This window comes from Acanthochromis polyacanthus, chromosome 18 (assembly GCF_021347895.1).
Source record: "Acanthochromis polyacanthus isolate Apoly-LR-REF ecotype Palm Island chromosome 18, KAUST_Apoly_ChrSc, whole genome shotgun sequence".
Lineage (NCBI taxonomy): Eukaryota > Metazoa > Chordata > Actinopteri > Pomacentridae > Acanthochromis > Acanthochromis polyacanthus.
The window spans coordinates 19,132,645-19,155,371 of NC_067130.1; the positions used below are offsets into that span (position 1 = coordinate 19,132,645).

General features: G+C 39.0%; 2 protein-coding genes across 5 annotated transcripts; both read left to right on the forward strand.

The window, feature by feature from the left end:
* Positions 1–2,423: 2,423 nt before the first annotated feature.
* On the forward strand, positions 2,424–11,812 carry tmem150c (transmembrane protein 150C). Of its 3 annotated transcripts, none has more exons than XM_051938201.1 (9): positions 2,424–2,647; positions 3,220–3,301; positions 4,891–4,944; positions 5,030–5,065; positions 5,150–5,217; positions 7,711–7,838; positions 7,928–8,111; positions 9,433–10,182; positions 11,633–11,812. In XM_051938201.1, exons 2-8 carry the CDS (start codon positions 3,225–3,227, stop codon positions 9,639–9,641), a joined length of 756 nt encoding a protein of 251 aa, XP_051794161.1. In that variant the 5' UTR covers positions 2,424–2,647; positions 3,220–3,224; the 3' UTR covers positions 9,642–10,182; positions 11,633–11,812. The 3 variants fall into 3 exon arrangements, with proteins under 3 accessions (XP_051794161.1, XP_022054022.2, XP_022054023.2); XM_022198331.2 differs by lacking the exon at positions 2,424–2,647 and adding an exon at positions 2,709–2,770; XM_022198330.2 differs by lacking the exon at positions 11,633–11,812 and having other exon boundaries at positions 9,433–11,096.
* A 317-nt stretch (positions 11,813–12,129) lies between these two features.
* On the forward strand, positions 12,130–21,158 carry enoph1 (enolase-phosphatase 1). 2 transcript variants are annotated; one of them, XM_022198328.2, is made up of 7 exons: positions 12,130–12,251; positions 12,386–12,569; positions 14,917–15,018; positions 16,484–16,686; positions 18,668–18,800; positions 18,941–19,064; positions 20,301–21,158. In XM_022198328.2, exons 2-7 carry the CDS (start codon positions 12,486–12,488, stop codon positions 20,438–20,440), a joined length of 786 nt encoding a protein of 261 aa, XP_022054020.1. In that variant the 5' UTR covers positions 12,130–12,251; positions 12,386–12,485; the 3' UTR covers positions 20,441–21,158. The 2 variants fall into 2 exon arrangements, with proteins under 2 accessions (XP_022054020.1, XP_022054019.1); XM_022198327.2 differs by having other exon boundaries at positions 12,233–12,569.
* The last annotated feature ends 1,569 nt before the right edge of the window (positions 21,159–22,727 follow it).

Here is a 22,727-nt window from a genome sequence, read left to right on the forward strand (position 1 = left end):
GATTCACAAAGTAATGCATTTTGTTGGTTCAAATGTTATTTTTAGTGAATAAATTTAAAGTATGAAATGTCCATCTCCTGGATCACCACCCCTTGCTTCAGTAAATCAGTGATCATGAAGACGTTCCTCCTCCATCCAAATTATAAGCCACGTTAAACTGGGACCTTCATCTCTAAACAAAACTCTTATTATTTTATGACTATTATTAGAAAGAAATAGAATAACTTGAATTAGTTTAGAATCAGTGTTTGAAAAGTGCTTTGACAGACCACCCAAAAGCAGAACACTCAAAAGGCAATCAAAGGCTGGAGACTGAAGAGTGCAAAATTTAATTCAGCAATATTAACAAATGCAAGTAAAATAATCATATATATATATATATATATATATAAACGCTACAAGGCAAAAGTTTGGACACCTTATTTATTGTTTTTCTTTATTATCATGAATATTTACATTGTAGATTCTCACTGAAGGCATCAAAGCTATGAATGAACACATATGGAATTATGTAGTAAACAAAGAAGTGTGAAATAAGTCAAATGTTTTATATTTTAGATTCTTCAAAGTAGCCACCCTTTGCTTTGATTACTGCTTTGCACACTCTTGGCATTCTCTCCATGAGCTTCATGAGGTCGTCACCTGAAATGGTTTTCACTTCACAGGTGTGGCTCGTCAAGGTTAATTAGTGAAATTTCTTGCCTTCATAATGGGGTTGAGACCATCAGTTGTGTTGTGCAGAAGTCAGGTTGGTACACAGTTGATAGCCCTATTTGACAACTGTTAAAATCCATATTATGGCAAGAACCAATCAGCTAAGTAAAGAGAAATGACAGTCCATTATTACTTTTAGAACTGAAGGTCAGTCAGTCTGAAAAATTGCAACAACTTTGAATGCATCTCCAAGTGTAGTCGCAAAAACAATCAAGCGCTACGACCAAACTGGCTCACACGAGGACCGCCCCAGGAAAGGAAGACCAAGAGTCACCTCTGCTGCTGAAGATAAGTTCATCCGAGTCACCAGCCTTAGAAATTGTAAGTTAACAGCACCTCGGATTAGAGCCCAGATAAATGCCACACAGAGTTCTAGCAGCAGACACATCTGTACATCAACAGTTCAGAGGAGATTGAACCAATCAGGCCTTTATGGTCCAATAGCTGCTAAGAAACCACTGCTAAGGAAAAGCAACAAGCAGAAGAGATTTATTTGGGTCAAGAAACACAAGGAATGGACATTAGACCAGTAGAAATCTGTGCTGTGGTCTGATGAATTCAATTTTTAGATCTTTGGTTCCACCTGCCGTGTTTTTCTGCAACACAGAAAAGGTGAACAGATGGTCTCTACATGCATGGTTCCCACCGTGAAGCATGGAGGAGGAGGTGTGATGGTGTGGGGGTGCTTTGCTGGTGACACTTTTGGGGATTTGTTCAAAACTGAAGGCACACTGAACCAGCATGGCTACCACAGCATCCTGCAGGTACATGTCTTCTCATCTGGTTTGCGTTTACTTGGACCATCATTTATTTTTCAACAGGACAATGACCCCAAACACACCTCCAGGCTGTGTAAGGACTATTTGACCAAGAAGGAGAGTGATGGAGTGCTGCATCAGATGACCTGGTCTCCACAGTCATCTGGCCTAACCCCAATCCAGATGGTTTGGGATGAGATGGACTGTAGAGTGAAGGCAAAAGGGCCAACAAGTGATCAGCATCTCTGGGAACTCCTTCTAGGCTGTTGGAAAGCCATTTCAGGTGACTACCTCATGAAGCTCGTCGAGAGAATGCCAAGAATGTGAAAAGCAGGAGTCAAATCAAAGGGTGGTTATTTTGAAGAATGTAAAATAATTAACATGTTTTGACTTATTTCACACTTTTTTGTTTACTACATGATTCCAGATGTGTTCATTCATAATTTTGATGCTTTCAGTGACAATCGACAATGTAAATAGTTATGAAAATAAAGAAAAAAACCATTAAATGAGAAGGTGTGTCCAAATCTTTGACTGGTAGTGCATATGCAGCTAGTCAGAAATGGAATAAGAATGCCATTACAGCATTACATTGAGGTTATGATCATACAATATTTACTATAAAAATGTACCTGACTAATTTTAATATTATGGTTAAAATCCTGCAATGTTATTTATTAAATAAAAGTATGTGATTAATTAAAATATTAAGTTTAAGACCTCTGAATGTTGTTTATTATATAAATGCACTTGGAAATTGTATAGAATAAATTTAAGACTCTAGAATAATGTATAAAATGGCAATTTACCTGACTAAATAATACATAATGATGAGGTATGTGTGCAAATATGAGGTTTATGTGACTCAAATCGACTACAGAGATGGAGGGTGGGGATCTCATCAGGTCAGTTCTCCGCCTCACAGGCGGGCTTTTATTTTGAAGGGCAGACGTCGTAAAAGCGTGCGTCCAACCTGCAGCAGGAAGTTGACAGCGTGGAGGGGCTGGAGACTGACATCCTAGAGACTTTAATGAACTTGGGAGCGACACGGACATGTTTTACCGACAATAAACGCCGTTAACGTGGATGAACGGAGCAGGTGTGGTTCATCTGACGGCTCCTTCCGGTGAACTGTCCGCAGACAGCTGGTTGGCGGGTTCTCCCCTCAGAGACAGGTGAGATCCACACATCCGATCACACACACCTGAACACAACACACTGCTCCTACCTACGCTGTCTCAGGTCACATGGACAAGTGTTACTTCCTGTTTTGCTTCCTATCCGAGTCTCCCCTCCAGGTATGTTGAAGGGTTTAAACAAGACTTTAGATCTGTTATTTACCAGGTTTAAGATAATTAAAATGATGAATTAAATATCCTCCAATTTTGAGTATGTAGCTATTTTGTATTTCAAAAGTGGGCTTTAATTTTAAATGTTGTGTTACTATCACACCACATTACAGCAGCTTCCATGTCCAATCACTCTCACTCCACTCCTGTATGTAGTTACACCCATTATAAACCTCATAAAGACAACAACTATACTACATGGTATTATTAAACAGCTATCAGCTTGTATCAAAGTAATGGAAACAGGAAACATGATGCAGTGTAGGTCAAAAGGCTGGATCGTGTCTTATAAGGAAATGTTCTCCATGTTAATTAAACCGTCTTCTTCCCACATCACACACAGAACAGCTGAATGTTTTCGTACTGACTAACAGCTTCTTCTTCTTCTGTGGTGTCAGAGGGCATGATGTGGAAGTGCAGCCCGTGGGCTCTTCTGCCTCCTGCCTACTCCATCTGCACCGCTGCTGGACTCTGGCTGGTGTAAGTTTGAGACACAAACTACCTGCAAAGGGAGAGAAAAAGATTGCAAAGGGATAAACGATGACTGCAAATAGGCTTAATAATTGTAAAGAGAGAAACAGCAACTGCAGTGAGACAAAACGGCTGCGAAGAGATGAAAATACTGCAAAAAATATTCTCAATACAGCAAATAAATACTACATACCAACATGCACTAGTACTACCGTTCAAAAGTTTGGGGTCATCCAGACAGTTTCATGTTTTCCATGAAAACTCACACTTTTATTCATGTGCTAACATAACTGCACAATGGTTTTCTAATCATCAATTAGCCTTTCAACTCCATTAGCTAACACAATGTAGCATTAGAACACAGGAGTGATGGTTGCTGGAAATGTTCCTCTGTACCTCTATGTAGATATTCCATTAAAAATCAGCCATTTCCAGCTAGAATAGTCATTAACCACATTAACAATGTCTAGACTGTATTTCTAATTAATTTAATGTTATCTTGGTTGAAAAAAACTGCTTTTTTTTTTTAAAAGAAGGATATTTCTAAGTGACCCCAAACCTTTGAATGGTGGTGTACAACTGTTAGAAAGAGATGCAAAATTACTACAAAACAGCTATTTAGCCACAGCAATTACAACTAAGAGATGCAAAATAGCTACAGAGCACGGGGTTATTCAAAAAGATTGAACTGATTTCATTACGCAATATTTTAAGAAGGAAAAGCAACAGAGAACTCCCGCCACGTCACAAGTATTCTACTCACAATCAACTTTTATTCCGTGTCTTACAAGTGTTCAGTGTGGACACCACCTGCAGCACAGACAACATCAATGTGATAAGAGAATTCCTCCTAGACGCGTATCAGCATATCACAGACCACTGAGTTGATTGTTTTTGTTATTCAGTGTCATTCGATGACTTTAAACATCAAGTAAAAATTGATTGTGAATAGAATACTTGTGACTTGGCTGGAGTTTTCTGTTGCTTTTCCTTATTAAAATATTGTGAAATGAAATCGGTTCATTCTTTTTGAATAACCCGGTATTGAAACCTCTACACAAATTTGCACAACCTAGTGTGACTACAACGACACCGAACAATAATGAGGAGACACACAGACATATGCAAAGAAATAACTAGAGACAGTCAAACTAGGCACAAAGAGATGCAAAATGGCTCCAACAACACGAGAATTCCCAGAGACAAAAAGGTCTACAAACAGATGCAACCACTGCAAAGGGAAATAGCAGCAATAAAATGACAAAATCTCTTCAAAGAGATACACAATAACAGAGAGAGAGAAATCTTTAAGAGAGTTTGTGGTCCGCAGCGGTGGATTTGTAGTCGGATTGCAATCATGTGTGCATCACTGCCAAAATCTAATCACTTGGTCTTTGTGTTATTTCTGACCTTCCCTTAAAATTTCATTCAAATCCGTTGGTCCGTTTTTGAGTAATGTTGCGTACAGACAGACAGACAGACCAACGCATACACAGCTGTGTTGTCTTGCTGTAGGAGGGTCAGACACACATACTTACACCTGCACCAGCTGAAGTTCCAACATGTTTATTCATCTCTGTTTTCCTTTATTCGAACAGGTACATTGTGGCTATTTACAGTGAGACTGTGCTACCTCTGAATTCTCAGTCCAGGTATGATTATTATGTTCCATTTGGTGCTGAACACAGTGGTTTGGAAGCATCTTCGTGTCTTTAACCTCATTTTGTTTTGCGTTAGGACAAGAAATGGATCCAGATATCCTCCCTTCATCAGGTACAGACACCACGTGTCCTCCTTTTAACGATCAACGCTCCTATGTTGGGTGTGATTTCTTCTTAGAAATGTCTCTTCTCTCAGTGTTTCAGGAAACTTCCCACCAGCCAGCTGCATCTTCAGCGGGGTCATGAACATGGCAGCATTTGTGGGTAATTGATAATCCAGTTAGAACACAAGGTCCAGCAGATGCACAGACAGATACAGTACCTTTCTTTGGCAGCAGGATCCCAGATAGCAAACTATGGGTGAATCAATGTTGAACCTATGTTGAGACCTAACGTCGAAATTATACAGAAAGCGCAAGGTTGATAAAATGTTGAGTCAACGTTTGCTTACATAGATTACATGTTTGCAAACATAGATTCAACATTAATTAAACATTGACCTGTCAAACATTTTAATTAAACCAAAATACAATGTAGATTCAATGGCATTGTTGACAAAATGTTGTTGAATCAACGTTGATCCAACCATCAGTCTTCAACCGTAACCACAATTCAACCTTCTTAACCCTAATTCAACATTGATTTAACATCTTTTGCTATCTGGTTAAAGTGTGATTTATGGTTGAAAAGCAAACGTTGACTCAACATTTTATCAACCTTGCGCTTTCTGTATAATTTCGACGTTAGGTCTCAACATAGTTTCAACATTGATTCGCCCATAGTTTGCTATCTGGGATGGTCTATGTAGGATTAAATCTAATGAAACTATGAAGCAATATGTCATCCAGTGCAACACTGATGTGATTTACATGGCTTCTGGACAACAAAGGAGCATGTGAAATATCAGACTTGGGATACACAGAAAATTACAGTGTCTTCTAGTGTATGAAAAATGTATTTAGTATTGTTTCGAGCCAGAGCTGCACAGTGGGTTGGTGGCTACCACTGTCGCCTTGCAGCTAGAAGATCCTCAATTTGTGTCCCAGCCTTCCTGGGATCTTTCTACATGGAGTTTGCATGTTCTCCTTATGCATGTGTGGGTTTTCTCTGGGTACTCCGGCTTCCTCCCACAGTAGGAATAATTTTATTATTGACAAATATTTCCTTAAAGAGCAACTTGCAGGTTGAATTTTTCACAAAATTTATACCAAATATTTCTTGTAAATAATTGTTTTATGAGACATAATTCTTAAAAAAGTCAGCTTTTTAAACACTGTTCTGCATAAAAATTAATCTAAACTGTTGTGTATACATAGTTAGATTACTGTAAAAAATGTAGACACTACTATTCCTCTACATACTAAGTCAGCACTTCACAGGAAGAGTCAAAGCAGACTCTATTTACTAAGAACACTGCGATCTTTTGGGCTGCAGGGGGCGCTCCTGAAGACATTTTATGACTGGTGGCATCGGCCATCTTTTATGGAGTGGTCTGTTGGGACAGGATCATCTCAGCTGCTGACAAAAGGAAACTTGATCGGCTGGTCAAGCTCTGTCCTGGGGAGCCCCATGGATCTAGTGCAGGCGCTGAGAGAAAAGAGGACGTTAGCCAAACCCACCCTATGCATGACACTCTGAGGGCACCGATCAGATCCTTTAGTGACAGACTGCATCGCCCAGGTGTGTGAAGGAGCGTTACTGCAGGGGATTCCTTCCTGCTGGTGTCAGACTCGACAATAAACACTGCTCCCAACAGACCACACACACTCATTTAAATGACAGTTAGCAAACTGTCATGTGCAATACACCAAAGAGCAATTCATTTGAATCCATTTGTGTATATATTCTTAAATTTTGTGTTATCTTTGTGTGTGTTTTTTCTTTTTTATATTGTGTGTGTTTATAGTGTATATATCTTCTGCCTTTCATTTATAGATGTGTTCTCTTGATTTTTCTTCCTGTCACGTTGCCGCTGTGACGTTGCAAATTTCCCTTTGTGGGACTAATCAGAGGATATTCTATTCTATTGCAGCCAATAATGTGCAAATTTCACTCATACGAAGCAAATTATTGCATGTTTGTCCCTGTGCCTGTGTGAATTTTCTCTGGGTTCTCTGACTTCCTCCCATAGTCCAAAAACATCCATCCATCCATTCTCTATACACCGCTTTATCCTCACTAGGGTCGCAGGGGGTGCTGGAGTCTATCCCAGCTGACTCGGGCGAAGGCAGGGGACACCCTGGACAGGTCGCCAGTCTGCCGCAGGGCTACATATCCAGACAGACAATCACACTCACATTCACACCTACGGACAATTTAGAGTCACCAATTAACCTCAGCATGTTTTTGGACTGTGGGAGGAAGCCGGAGTGCCCGGAGAAAACCCACGCATGCACAGGGAGAACATGCAAACTCCATGCAGAAAGATCCCAGGCCCAGGCCGGGAATCGAACCGGGGATCTTCTTACTGCAAGGCTAAACTGCTAACCACTACGAGTCCAAAAACATGTTGAGGTTAATTGGTGATTCTAAGGTGATTGTCCATAGGTGTGATTGTTTGTGTCTATATGTAGCCCTGTGATAGACTGGTGTCTCCTGTCTTCACCTTAAGTCAGCTGCGATAAACTCCAGCCCCCAATGACCCGAATGAGGATTAAGCGGCGTATAGATAATGAATGGATTGATGAATGGATGGAGGCAGTTTTCCATATGCGGAGTGCTAACTTTTCACTTCTTGCTGGTTCTTCTGTATTTCAGGGTGGATCATTGGCGTCCTCAGATACCTTCAGCTGAAAAGAGCACTTGACAAATCGTGGCTGAACTTCGGCAGTCTGCTGAGTTTCTCTATCGCCTGCTTTGGGATGACGGTGGTAGGAAACGTCCAGGTAACCAGGTGAACTCTGACAGGCAAAGACAGATTCAGCTGCAGGTTCAGTACCAGAGACCTAAAAGTTCAAAGAGGTTTCATTTTCAGGTATTCAACCAGATGATGATTCACAACTCAGGCACCATAATGACGTTTGGCCCGGGCTGTCTGTTCTGCTGGCTTCAGTCCTACCTCACACTGAGAGCTGACCTGAGGAAGGAGGGGAGGAAGACCGCCATCGCTCGCTTCCTGCTGTCTGCAGTCATCACTCTCTGCATCATAATCCATTGCAGTATCCTTTTATTTCGACAGAGGAATGTTTTCTATATTCAACATCGCTGTAGCTGCACACAGTAGAAAGTGTGTACCGAACCTGAAGTGCAAAGCAAAACTATGTAAGATAAAAACATCATTGAACAAGTACGGAAAATAGTCTAATTGTAGATGAGCTGAAGTGTGAAGAGAAATTGAAGCTGTCATGAAAAGTCCCATATTTAAGGACAAATTAATAAAAAAAACTGACGGTTGAGTAGTCATCTAGTGCTATTTTCTGAACCACATGCAGCTGCATGTCACAATAGTACAAAACAAAGCCTAGTTATATTTTTAAATATGAAACAATTGTCTACGAAAATGTACAGGAAGTTGTTTTTGTCGTTACTGAGCAGGTATGACAACTTGTAACACCAAACAAAAATACTGGTGGATTTTCAAAGCCAAGTACATCAGAGTTCAACTTTCAAAACAGTTCTCCAAATATATCCATAAAAATAGATATTTTTTTAATAGATGGATTAACGAACAATCTCTGAAAACTACACTACTGTTCAAAAGTTTGGACACACCTCATTTAATGTTTTTTCTTTATTTTCATCACTGTTTACATTGTAGATTCTCACTGAAGGGATCAAAACTATGAATGAACACATATGGAAGTATGTAGTAAACAAAAAAGTGTGAAATAAGTCAAAACATGTTTTATATTTTAGATATTTTAAAAGCATTTGATATATGAAGCAAAAAATTTCACAATATCTGTAGAAATATCCATATTGTATGCTATAAAATTTCCAGGTAAACATGAGCAAAATATGATTTTATTATTTACAAATATGTCCTGAAAGGGCAACTGGCTGGTTGAATTTTTCACTAAATTTATACCCAATATTTAATAAAATATCATGAAACTTTCTCTGTTTTCTGACTCATAAAGGCAGTAATTCTGACAAAAAAGTCAGCTTTTTAAACACCGTTTTGCATAAAAACTCATCTAAACATTATTGTTGTGTATACATAGTTATATTATTTTCAAAAATGTAGTTACTACTATTTTGCTACATATTAAGTCATTGCAGTCAGTAATGTGATAATTGCACTTGTATAATGCTAATTATAGCACAGTACCCACATATATTCAGTTAATTGTCACATTAGATACAAAAGAGCTTAAAATTCTCACTTCTCAGAAGAATAATGTTGCTGTAAATATTTTAATTAGTTTGACAGCACCTTGGTTTTGTAATTACTTCTTGTCTTGTAACAATGATTATTGATTTCCACGCTGCCTTTTTCTAGCTTGGCTTCATGTCTTGACCCTAACTCCACCACTGCAGGCTTCATTGCAGTTCGCTCTCTTCTGAATGCAGCACGGTGGCAGTGGGCGCTGGTCATGTTCGTCCTCATGTTCATCGGCACATTCGGCATCGAGTTTCGTCACAGCAGCTTTGAGATCGTGTGCACGGACACGCCGAGGCATCCCGTCAGACAGTCTGAGACGTCTGAAGAGTCCAGGCAGCAGCTGGAGCAGCCGTCGGAGCTTTAGCGCTGACATCCGCAGGTCCAACTACAGGAAAGTATTCATTACACCTGAAGAAGCTGTTAATGTTTCTTTGTCAGTTCCAGCAGCATTTCCTGTGGTAAAACAGGCTTGTCTGCATGTTTGAATGGTACATATTTTATCTTTAAGCATTTAAAGGTTACAGTTCTGGTCAAAACCAAACATAATGAAGTCTAAATTCTGATATTGCAGCTTTTTAAATGTGATTTTTTTTTTGTTCTTTCCTCTTTTGACAAAGCAGCAAATTGAATATCTTGAGCTTGGGACACTTTCATCAATTTTCTGACGCGTTATGAACCAAACAACCAATTGATTTATCAAAAAATAATCAACAGATTAATCAACAGTGAAAGTAATTAATTGCAGCCCTGCTGACCACTTTCAAATCTAAGTTAAGAACTTACCCGTTTATAGTTGCTGTTAATTAGCTTTAATTTAAATCAAATGTATTTGATTTAAATTTATTTTATTGTTTTTATTCTGTTTGCTTTTGTTATTTTAACTGTTTGATTCTTTTATACTGACAGTCAATAGAAACTTTGAGGTAGAAATGTACACAGAATTCTACTTGTAGGGGGGTTGTAATTATTCATTGTGGATTTACTGATGATCTAGTGCCCTGGTAGTTGAGATAATGATGAGTTGTCATTTTGTCATGATTCATTGCACATGGGTTGGTCACTTTGCAAAAGGGAACCAAATACACACCAAGCACTACTCAGTGAGTATCTGCACAATTTGAGAATGGGTTTTGAAGGCCTATATAAAGGCCCAAAAAAGGCCACCATTGTTAGTCCAGTGAACAGCATCATGCCGCGTCTATCACATGAACAACGTCTCCGGGCACTGGGTATGGTGGAGGCCGGTTTGAGCTACAGTGATGTAGCCAGGTGTATGGGCTGTTCCCAACCCACAATCAGAAGCCTGGTCCAAAGCATGCGCCGACGGATTGCTGCCTGCATGGAAGCAAATGGAGGCCATACTCGGTATTGACTGTTGTGACTTTGTGTTTGGCAGGTGCCGTTTTCTTTTGTGAAATTCTTTATTTTGAAATCATTCTTGAAACTTTAGATTTTTGTTTCTGTATGCCAATATGCTAAACAAATGATTCATATGAAGAAAATCCAGTTTCGGGCTTCAAAATAAAAATTATGTTGAAAAATATGGTCTCAAAGTTTCTATTGACTGTCAGTGTACTTCTGTCTGGGTTCTCTGTGAAGCCATTGCATATAAAATACACTATATAAACACATTTTGTATTGCTAAGTCTGTCATTGTTTGATCTGGTGAATTTTGATACTTCTTTTTAAACCTGATTTCTAGATGACATATTTTTGTAACCTTTCAAGCGGTTTAGTTTTGAACTGTATGAATCTTTAATACTATGACTTATGTATTCTCAGAACCAAGTCAGTATCAATAAAGCAACAGCTTATTCAATGAGGTGTTGAGTGACTTTTGTGTATCCAGAGTAACTACTAAAAGCAAATTAGATATGACTGGTACCCCAGTCATATCTGCCCATTCAGTGGCTGGATCCACAAGTTAGCTTAGCTTAGCATAAACCTTGTTTGCAACCAAAATGTAGGTTTTAAGGTAATCCCAGTATAAAACTAAATATTTTCTAAAACATGACTTAAAGTAAAAAAAAAAAAAAAATGGATTCAGTGGTTCTCTAACAGAATTTGATTCCCAGCAACATCAATTAAAAACAACAATATCCTAACTGTAGCTTAGTTCAGTATAAAAAGTGTAGACATGCCATTTACTGTTTAACATAAAGAGTTTTGACATGCCATTCTACTGTTTAACATAAGGAGTGTAAACATATCATTCTGTTTAACATAAGAGTGTATAAAGAGTGTAGGCATGCCATTTTATTGTTTAACATCCATTCATCCATCCTCTATATACCGCTTTATCCTCACTAGGGTCGCGGGGGGCGCTGGAGCCCATCCCAGCTGACTCGGGCGAAGGCAGGGTTATTGTTTAACATAAAGAATGTAAACATGGTATTCTACTGCTTAACAGTGACGCCGCCTGCTGCTTGCTCTTCACATGAAGTTTTGACATTAAGTGTCACCATTTTGACTGGTTGAGTGCTGGTTAATGTGAAAATAAATCTTCATGACCACTTATCTGCATATTTATTATTTTGTAGTCTGTAGGTGAATTTGTAGCATAAAATTACATATAATGTAGGACAGGCTATTAACTGTAAAATTTAAAATACTCCAGTACATTAACTTGAAAATAATACGAGTTTCAACCTTATTATCTGAAACATTAATCATATTTTTGGAAAGCACTTTGGTTTAATGATTGTTGTTTTAAATGTGCTATAAAATAATGTGGTCATAAAAGAATATTTCTAAATGGGAGAATATGAGACGGAAAGAGGAACACAGGACAAAAAATGTGGCTGTTTGTTGAATTTGAATTATCTGTCTTGCAAAGCTGTCTGTAGATGGTCTGTAGTATATTAAGTGCTTCTTCTTCTTTTTTCTTCTTCTTCTTCTTGTGTTTGTTGTCATACAAACACTCGGCCAGCAGCGCCTCCTGTTGAGCTGCAGCGGAACTGACGGATCTGAACATGTGAGCTCATCTCTGCTTTCTGAATCTGTGTGTTAGTTAGCTGCGAGGTGATGGCACAGACAGCTAGTTAGTGGCTACTATCCAGCTACGTTTCTTAGACTATCTTTGCTCTGCTCTGTCTGTGCGGCTCGTAGAACCAGGGAGAACCGCCGCTGACCGTTGAAACACCGCCCTGCTGCTGCTAACTGAGCTAACGTCGGCTAACGAAAGCAGCTGCAGACTGTAAGAATAAAAATGGCCTCTGTTTCTATTCCTGCCTGCACCAGTGCACTGCTGCTGGATATTGAAGGCACCACCACACCGATCACATTTGTAAAGGTGAGTTACATCAGATGAAACCTCTGCTTGAAGCATGAAATGCTACCAGTTTAACAGCATTGGTAGCTAATTACGTACGGTTTAAATGCTAACAGCTGCCTGTCAGCGATAGCAGACCGCTGGATAGCTTTATTCTAGAGTTGCAGAATTAAGTCTATATTTAAACACTGCTTTCTTTTATCTGTTTGTATAATTTATTGTTGGTTTTCTACATGATTCCCTTCATGTTTCCTTTATGTAACTAAACGCACCATCTGCTAACAAACGGACGGTGTGCTGCTTTCAGGTTACACTGGAGTTGTCGTACTTACGAGTTTCGTGCTTGTAAATAAAGATCCTATTAAATTTTAAGTCTTAATTGCAAACGGCTGTCGTTTTTATTAAACAAGCTTTGATACTTTGTTTTATTTAACGCAAAGCAATGGACATGGACAAGTGAAATCATGCCAAATCCATCGTTCAATCTCATGATAAAATACAAATTTAAATTCTATAATGATATTTTTGTGAATTCATGGTACTTTTACATGTCATATAGCATTAGAGCCTGTGATTGTTGGAAGTCATTGATCCCATCCTTTTCCATATGGTGTGAACCCAGTTTCATCGAGTAATTGTCAATGTAAGGCTCTAGAGGTTGTGATAAGAACCCATAAAACAAATAATTGTACCGCAGTGTGTTCAAAAATGTTCATATTCAACCAAAAACTGGAGGAACTTTTCATTACGGTCAGCCTATTTTATGTACACTGATGCTTACTAAATAAACCCCTGCTGATTAGTGCACATTTAATGACCCATTTAACACTTTTTTCAGGAGTTCAGTTGACAGTCTATTGTTGTGTTGTAGATTGGCAAACTGTGAATGCCTGAATGTTGGCAGCTTGTAGTAACTGTACATTATAGTGCAGAGTTATTGTACACACTGGTAATCAAGAAAAGCACTCAGAAAGGGCAGTACTCTGCGAAAGCTGCTCAGTCGTATGATTTCCAACGACTGAAATCTTGAAAAAATTTGTGGCAGAAATCATGGCAACATAGAATGTGGCCATTTAATATACGTGTACCCACAAACAAAATGACCTTGCGCTGAGCACAGGTGTGCGTTATGCACGGATTCCGAATCGCATGACCTGTATGTAGTGGGCGGCAGGAATTGATGGGACACCCCCACAATTTAATCAATTGTTCCTTGTATGATTTCCGATGGATAAGTCTGCAGCGGTCAATTTGTAGTAAGATCATAATCATGTGATCGTCAGCAGGCAGCTTGCGTAGTGTTCACTTGTTCTCACAGTTACAGTGACGCCGTGCCGCTATCTCACAACGATACAGAAATCTTTAACAAATCCGTGGATCCAGACTATAAGCCACATCACTGCCAGAATCTAATGAGGTGGTCCTTGTGTCATTTCTGACCTTTCTTGGAAATTTCATCCAATTCCGTTTTTTACGTTTTTGAGTAGTGTTGCTAGAAGACAGACAAACCAACGCCAATCGTCACATAACTCCGCTGAGGCAGTCCCTTGGCAGAATAATTAGGTACAAAGATAAAGCTAAAAGAAAAAGTTGTCATTATCCTTAGTGTCCTTGTCAGACTCTTGAGGATGAACAGTTTCCTTGTTTTACAATAAATCACGTTTCTTTGACTTGATAATGGGAATGATGTAATCGTAGTGTACGTTTCATTCTTTTATTATGTTTTTGTTGTATTTCTTTCTTGTTTTGCTGTCACTCTTTTCTGTAAAGCACTCAAGTTTTGAAAGGTGCTGTGGAATTCTAATTTATTTTAAGAAATATTTTTATTACTATTATCTATCACATTTACTGTCATGTCGCTCTTTGAATGCCTGTCGGAGAGACTCTTTTCCAAGTTGGACATGTTGTCTCCTTTTAAAACATCTTTTACGGACAGGCTTTGCTTCCCTTACTGTAGTTGTGTAAGCAAAATAATTTCATACTTCACTTTCTTCTACAAGCTGTGGACGGTTGGCATTAACGCTTGAATCTGCCGACATGTCTTGAGGCTATGGAAGAGAAAAAAAGCTGTTTGCTGCTCGCTGTGCCTGCAGGGAGTGGAAGCAGACACTGCAAACACACAACATAAACTTTAACCAGCAGAAACGCTGCTTGGAGCAAAACACTGCTGATCAGTGTAAGCAGCTGCACTAATAGGACAGGATTTAGTAATGTTTCTAAAATGACAACTTATTGGGATACTTTTCTAGTATTGGTGAACTGTGCAGCGCTAGTGGGAACTAATTAGTATTGAAGAGAGTAAAGTAGGAATTACTAAAAAAAATGTTAGATTTATTAAGTGTATATTTTTTCCTTTTTGTTATTTCAGGACATCTTATTTCCGTACATCAGGGAGCATCTTGAGGATTACCTGTCTTCTCACTGGGAAGAAGACGAGTGCAAACAAGATGTTCATCTCCTAAAGAAACAGGTAACGAGAAGAGAAGTTTCCAAGTGCGGACGCATCGTTCACAGAATTTAATTTACTGTAGTTTCATTTTGCAAGGAACATTTCTTAGTGTCAGCAGTAGGACTGCAACTAATGATTATTTTCATTATTAATTCCTCTGTCGATTATTTTATTGATCAATCAATTCACTGTTTGGTTTGTAAAATGTCAGGAAATGATGGAAAGTGTTCATTAGCGTTTACCAGTGCTCCAAGATGACATCGTCAAATGTCTTGATTTGTCCACAACCCAAACATATTCAGTTTACTGTCACTGAGGAGGAAAGAAACCTGAGAATAATGTTTCTAAAATGACTACTCATCGGGGTGGTATAGTAGTTAGCGCTGTTAGCTTCTCTCTGTGTGGCATTTCCATGTTGTCCCTGTGCATGCGTGGGTTTCCTCTGGGTGCTCCGGCTTCCTCCCACAGTCCAAAACCACGCTGAGGTTAATTAGTGATTCTAAATTGTCCGTAGGTGTGAATGTGTGTTTGTTGTTTCTATGTATAGTCCTGTGATAGACTGGTGACCTGTCCACGGTGTCCCCTGTCTTCACCCTAAGGTGGGATAGACTATTGATTACATCGTTAAAAGTAATTGATTCATCGTTGCATCTGTAGTCAGATTAGTGAACAGAGGAGGAAAGGCATGTTTGGGCTGCAACTAGTGATCCTTCACACCATCAGTTAATCTGTTCATTACTTATTGATCAGCTTTCCAAAACGCAGAATTGTTCATTTTAATAGCTTAGCAGATGTAAAAACCAGCAGGTTTTCGCATTTTAAAAGTAAGATACAGGGGAGTTGTTGTTTTTCCTTCAAAATGGGGAAAATAATGAACCAGTTGATATCTCAGCCTCCTCTCTGCTGCATCATACTGTTGCTGACTGTTTGCACAGATGATGGATTTGATATGTTTTAAGTGCATTATAAAGCATTTGTAACTAAACATAATATGCAGTTTATTTCCATTAATGGTATTTTAGCCACTTGACTTTGGTCACCTGCAGTTATCTAGCAATGTACACTGAATATTAGAATTTCCTCTCTGTAATTCAAATGTAAAAGCCTCCAAGTCCAAACTTTGCAGTTTACAGTAGTTGTTTTGTTTATATTTATTGTTCTGAGGTGATGTTCAGGTTGTCAGAGAACAGAACTTTGCAAATGAATGTATTTCTTTAGCTCCAGTTATGTAGACATAAAGCAGGCTCTGTAATGTTATATTGCTGCACTTTAAACACCTGAAAGCAACAAAAGCAATTAAATACTGATACAAAACCTTTTGAAAAACTTCTCATAATACCTGAAGATTAAATCTAAAAGACTTGAACTTCCTTTTTTTCTCTTTTTTGTGACATTTTAATGCATTTCATTCCTGCTTTTGCCTCTAAATAAACGATTAAACTTGCTATAACGCGCCCTTTAATAAAAAGTCTGACTGTCATGGCAGATTGAAGAGGACATGAAACAGAACCGGGCGTGTCCCGTCCACGCCGTGGACCAGACGGTTCACACGGACGAGGAGAAGGCCATCCGGGAGGTGGTGGAAAACGTGCTGTGGCAGATGGCGGCGGACAGGAAGTCCACAGCACTTAAACAGCTCCAGGGTCACATGTGGAGGTCAGCGTATTCTTCAGGGAGAATCAAAGGCGAGTAAGTACACCCATCATTTTCCTCACTTTCAGAATTCATTCATATGTAATTATTTATTTAGACTTTGCAAGTTTGCCTGAAGCACAGTGAACTTGAGCAGTGGGTTTGTCCCGATAAAGACTGCAGGCGCGTGGACGTTTATCGGAGCTCATTTGGTTAATATTTACATCCCAATAAACGGCTTCTGTGCTGTGCATGACACAGCTGATAATTTGTGGAAACAAACAGCAGTCAGATGACAGAGCAGACATTTAGGAGCTGAGGGGAGGAATAAACCGCCAGCATACAGCAGTTAAATCGAGTTCTGGTAGCACGATGTCTGCTGGACATAAAACAGATGAGGGCCAAACAGTTAAGTGTAGGGCTGCAGCTATTGATTATTTTAGGAATGGAGTATTGTATCGATTATTCTGGCAATTAATCGAGCAATTGGATTCCGCGCTTGGCATGCTCTTACAGCATCAAAAGCAGAAGTGAGCTTGTGCGCAACAAATAACCATTCTGCTGCAACATGGGCGGACATGTATTGTACATATAAAGCATAGTACACGTGTGTTATATACATATGCATAAACCTAAAGGCCCCATGGTTTTACAGTTTGCTGCAACACTGTGGAACAAAATCCCCCTAAAGTCACAACAGTTCAGTCAGTGCCTCAGTTATAAATGCTTTTAAAAACCTTCCCTTGCAGACAGACTTTTGCACAACATCTTTCCAATGTTTCTGTACTTCAGGAATGTTTTTTTTTTTCCCAGTGTTTCATTGTCTTTCTAATATATGATTGTCTTTCTGTTAGTGTTTTATTGTTGCTCTTTTTTGAAAGGCCCCTTGTAGCTTCAGTTAGAATCAAACAAATTATCCAGCAGGCTGTTCAACAGTCAAACTGTGCAAATATCTGATTAAGAAGAAACTTGTTTTGCTCGTTTGACACAACAGAATGCAGAGTTCATACACATTAGTTAATAGAGCTTGTAGCAAAATGTTCCAGTAAACCGGCTCCACACGCTGCAGGACAACATCCTGTCTTGTTTTCCAGCATGCATTATTAATTGAAGTGCATATTATATAAAACTGGAGAGTAGAAAACTGATAAAATCAGCCTCTCCCACATGGTGTAGCCATTTGTAAGGAAATATTTATCTTTTTGCTGAAAACCAGGAGACACAGTTCAAGATCATGAGCGATGTCTAAGAGTGACATCAGTACTGAGCATATTTGCTATTGTTTTAATTAGGGTTGCTGCTAAAATGAATATTTTCATCACTGATTTATCTGGGCTACACAGTGGCTCAGTGGTTAGCACTTTAGCCTTGCAGCTAGAACATGCCCGGTTCACGTCCCAACCTTCCAGAGATCTCCAGGTTCTCCAGCTTCCTTCCACAGTCCAAAGACATGCTGAGGTTAATTGGTAACTCTAAAGTCAGCTGGGATAGACTCCAGACCCCTGCGACCCTAATGAGGATTGAACGGCGTATAGAAAATGGATGAAAGGATGATTCATCTGCCGTTTTTTTAGATTAAGCTTTTAGTGCAATAGATTCACAGCTTCTCAGAGGCCACAGTGATGTGTTCAGCTGACTTATTTTGTCAAGCAGTCGAAAACCTAAATGGATTATTTGACTGTCATTAGTAATGAAGAAAAGGCAGCAAACTGTCACATTTCAGAAGCTGGAACGAGAACCGGTTTGAAATAGAAACCTTCATCAAACATCTTTACATGTTTGGGGTCACAATGATTTTGAGACTAATCAGAATCTACCAGGTAGGTTTACACACATGACAAATATGAGTTTGAGTTTTGGTGCTTAAGGGTAAACTACTACAGATTTTATTGGGTCAGTATCGTACGTCAAAGCTATTTGAAAAGTAATAGAAATATTTACAGTTTTAGTAAATGAAACGGCTGTGCAGATAAATGTCTGCTAGCTTTGTAAGTACAACATGAGGTATGAGTTGTTGATGTTGGGCTGTTGCACACAGGGTCTATCAGGACGTGATTCCATCCATCAAAACCTGGAGGGAACAGGGCCTCAAAGTCTACATTTACTCCTCCGGAAGCGTCGAGGCACAGAAACTTCTGTTTGGTTATTCTGTTGAAGGAGACGTTTTAGATGTAAGTGTCTCTAATCGTTTTAACAGAACAGGAGCTTTCATCTTGGAAATATATTTTTTGATTGCTTGAAACACATTGTGAGCTCAAGCTGTTAATGTCTTACATACTGAGTCTGATTGGATGATATTTGATCATTGCAGTTATTTGACGGTCACTTTGACACCGGTGTGGGGGCTAAAGTAGACTGCAAAAGCTATGAGAGAATTGCAGAGAGAATTGGCTGCCAACCCGAAGAAATCACATTCTTGACAGACGTCACCCGAGGTGAGTGTGTTTGCATTTACTGAATTATTTCTTACTATTGTGCATTGAAAACACACATACTAATTCAGTTGCAAGATATTTTCCCTCTATGTAATTAATATATTTTGTCAAAAAAGGAAGAAAAACATATATTTTGTTATTTCTTGAATTGGGAATAAACAGCATGACTTTTTTTGCTTGGTTACACATTAATGAAATTTAAATCTCCAACTAAATAACTAAATTGCTAGCCATGCAAGTCAATAAACTCTTTGCTTTAGAGGCTCGTATTGTTGCCTTTAGCAGACATAATGTCTCTGATCTTGACTTTTTGAAATATTTATTATCATTATTCAGTGTACAATGAAATTCCAGGTGACTTTTTCCCCTTTTAAACATTCAAGACAAATAAGTTATGAAAATTAAATGAGAATAACAGTGGAAAAAAAACTTCATAGTAAAAGATGTAAATAGGAATCTTTTACAAAAAATGGCCTCTCTTTTGTGAAAAAAATCCTTCTGGTTTTAGATGTAAGAAGCACTACTCCTTCGTAGGGCTGGACCCGAATATCCGAATATTCGTTCGCTACGGTGGTATCCGGATATTAATTTTGGTATCCGAATATTCGGTCGGGCGTGACCGGGCGGAACGAATATTCAGCGTTACTGTCTTCCCTCCGCCTTCGGCTCATATCGGCTCATCCCGTGGTGTGATCACATAAACATATCCACATGTCTATGTGATCACCCCCTCCTCCCCCCAGACGAAAACGGGAATATTCGGAGCTCATCTCTTCCCTTCGCCTTCGGCCCACTTCGGCTCATCCCGCCGTGTTCGGCTCATCCATTCGTGTTTGTTACCACCACCCGAATGGCCGGGTGGCTGCCGACTCTGACGTCACGCTTCACTTCGTTGCATAAACATAAGACAAGATGCAAAATTTGCGTCTGGGAGACCAGACGAATGGATCGGTGACTGTGATTGGTTTAAAGACATAGAAACAAGCAAGAGAGTTTTCTCCACTGTAGCAGAATAACATTGTGGTGCACCGACACCGACCAATTTGGTTTGCAACACCAGCCAACAACGAAATTCATACCGTAAAAAAACAGTATAGTACAATACATAGAAACATGGATACAAATAACATAATAATAAATGTCATCAGGTAAGTTATCATGGCCATGTATGTCGTCTACAGTGGAGGACACAAGCCTAAAGCTTAACTAAACTTCGTGTTTCCGTTGTCGCTGCAGAGGCTAAAGCAGCAGAGGAAGCCGGGGTGAACGTGGTGGTGGTGGTCAGGCCTGGAAACATGGAGCTGACGGATGAGGAGAGGGCCCACTATAACCTCATAACCTCCTTTAGCCAACTTCAGCTGATGGGACGAGCTTAACAGAGAGCGAGGAGGGAGGCAGGGACCACTTCTCTCTGACTTCACTTCACATTGACCTTCTCCTTCTCCTCTTTGCCCCCCACCTTTTTGCAACTCTGGTGTTTTTGTTTGTTCCACGTTGACAGTAGAGGAGGCGGCGCTGCTGGGCCTGCAGTTACCCAGCAGCAGGGCTCATAATGAAGAGTCCGGCTCTTTCGAGACGCCTACAGACGTAGGGAGCGTAACAGGAACTTAAATGGAACATCGCTGTCATCAGACCATTTGAATGACTGGGAGGTGCTGAAAATCAACTACGAGCTTGAAGGAATCTGCACATGACCTGTGATACCTTTTTACCTTTTAGATGAAACGTATTTGACTGCCACTTTCCAACTCTTTGTGTGTGTGCGAGTTGTGTTTGTCACCATTTCGTAACCGTTTCCTCCCTCTACACTTACAGATGTGCTGCAGCTGTATGACGTTATATCCAGTGATGAGCTGTCCTGTTTTAGAGAGTAGAACCACAGTGTAGATGCACTCAGCAGTGGTGCTGTTCAAACGTCATTTGAATGTCTTAATTAACCCCCTCGCAGGTGAATGGTGTCTATTTAACTGTGCCATCCTTATTGTTCATCTGTAATATGGGTAAAAAATTAAAAAAAATCATTGCCAAACTGGTGATTTATGTGTGAAACATTCAGGAAACGTACTTCCAATAAATGCCTTGTCTCACACAGCAGCCCGTCTTCTTCTTCGCTGCACGTTCTGCTGCATTTAAAACAGATATAAGATACAGTGTGATTGTTCACGTTAGAACAGATGAAGTCAGTTTTCACAGATCAGAGAAGAGATTTGCTGTTGTTGTTGAGCCACACACCTTGTTTTGGTTTGTGTGCCAGGAATTTAAACTGATTTTAACATTTTTGAAGATACACTTATTTAATAAGTAATGAATTAATAGTGATAATTGCTGATATTTGGAGGTGCTGCTGCCTTTCCTTCATATATGGAGTACAAATATAAGAAGCATTTCTGAAAATTATAAAGTTCAAAAGCATATTTTCAATTTTCAAGCCCTGCTTTGTAGGCTGGAGACCAGTGAATCGTTACCTATTTTACTTACTGAATTCCTAAAGTGTTTGAAATAGATGCTTGAAGGTAAACTTTCAAGTACTTCCTATAATTAATTAGAAACTTTAACGTCCTGCAGAGTCCAGCTTGTACCTTTGGTCCTGAAGTTTACTCCCAATGGGACGCAAAGCAGAGAATCCTTTTAGATCCTATCAAGTGGTTTTCACAATGAGAATGACTGCCACTGAAGTCGTTCCCACATATATACATCAGGTCACCAATAATTATACACTACCAGTCGAATGTTAAAGCACTCCTCATTTAATGTTTTTTTTCTTTATTTTCATGAATATTTACATTGTAGATTCTCACTGAAGGGATCAAAACTATGAATGAACATATATGGAATTATGTAGTTAACAAAAAAGTGTGAAATAAGTCAAAACCTGTTCTATATTTTAGATTCTTCAAAAAAGGTACCATTCTGGTAACTGTAGATGTCATTCTAATACTTTCTAATTTAGGTAATTACACTTTTAATGCAGGGCTGTCAACCTCATTTTAGTTCAGGGGCCACATTCAGCCCAATTTGATCTCAAGTGAGACCATTAAAAGCTGAGAATAATCACCTATAAATAACGACAACTCCAAATTTTTCTTTCGTTTTCGTGCAAAAAAGTATGTTCTGGAAATGTTCACATTTAAGGAATTATCTTTTTACAAAAGATCATGAACAACCTGAAGTTTCTTAAGAAAAATAAGTGAAATTTCAAAAAACATTATGCCACAGTTTATCATTTACATATTACAACCTACAGATCACAGTGTGTCTACAAAGACTCAAAATATTTCGCTACAGATATCTGGAACTGAACAATATAGTGTTTTAATTTATGATCAAAATGACAAAAACAACAAAATATAGCAAAAATGAGACACAAAGTGACAAAAAAGACAACCAACACAAGCAAGACAAAAAAGACACAAAATGACAAAAACTAGACAAAAACAACAAACAAAGCCAAATGCAAAATGATTAGAAAAAATACAAATATTAAAGTGAGACAAACAGGAAACATAAAAGGACAAAAACATGAGACAAATGACAAAAATCGCCCGATATCGGAACGAGATTTGCTTTCTAGCATCCTGAGATTTGGATACAGACCACAACAAAGAGCGATCGCCAAGTAATGTGGAGGTTTTCGTTCACTTCTCATCGCTAGTATGTTGTGGG

Coding starts and splice junctions, on each gene's coding strand:
- enoph1 (XM_022198328.2), top strand. CDS start 12,486: ATGGCCTCTGTTTCTATTCCTGCCTGCACCAGTGCACTGCTGCTGGAT. Junction 12,570..14,916: donor CACCGATCACATTTGTAAAG/GTGAGTTACATC, acceptor TTGTTATTTCAG/GACATCTTATTTCCGTACAT. Junction 15,019..16,483: donor TTCATCTCCTAAAGAAACAG/GTAACGAGAAGA, acceptor CTGTCATGGCAG/ATTGAAGAGGACATGAAACA.
- tmem150c (XM_051938201.1), top strand. CDS start 3,225: ATGATGTGGAAGTGCAGCCCGTGGGCTCTTCTGCCTCCTGCCTACTCC. Junction 4,945..5,029: donor CCTCTGAATTCTCAGTCCAG/GTATGATTATTA, acceptor GTTTTGCGTTAG/GACAAGAAATGGATCCAGAT. Junction 5,218..7,710: donor GAACATGGCAGCATTTGTGG/GTAATTGATAAT, acceptor TCTGTATTTCAG/GGTGGATCATTGGCGTCCTC.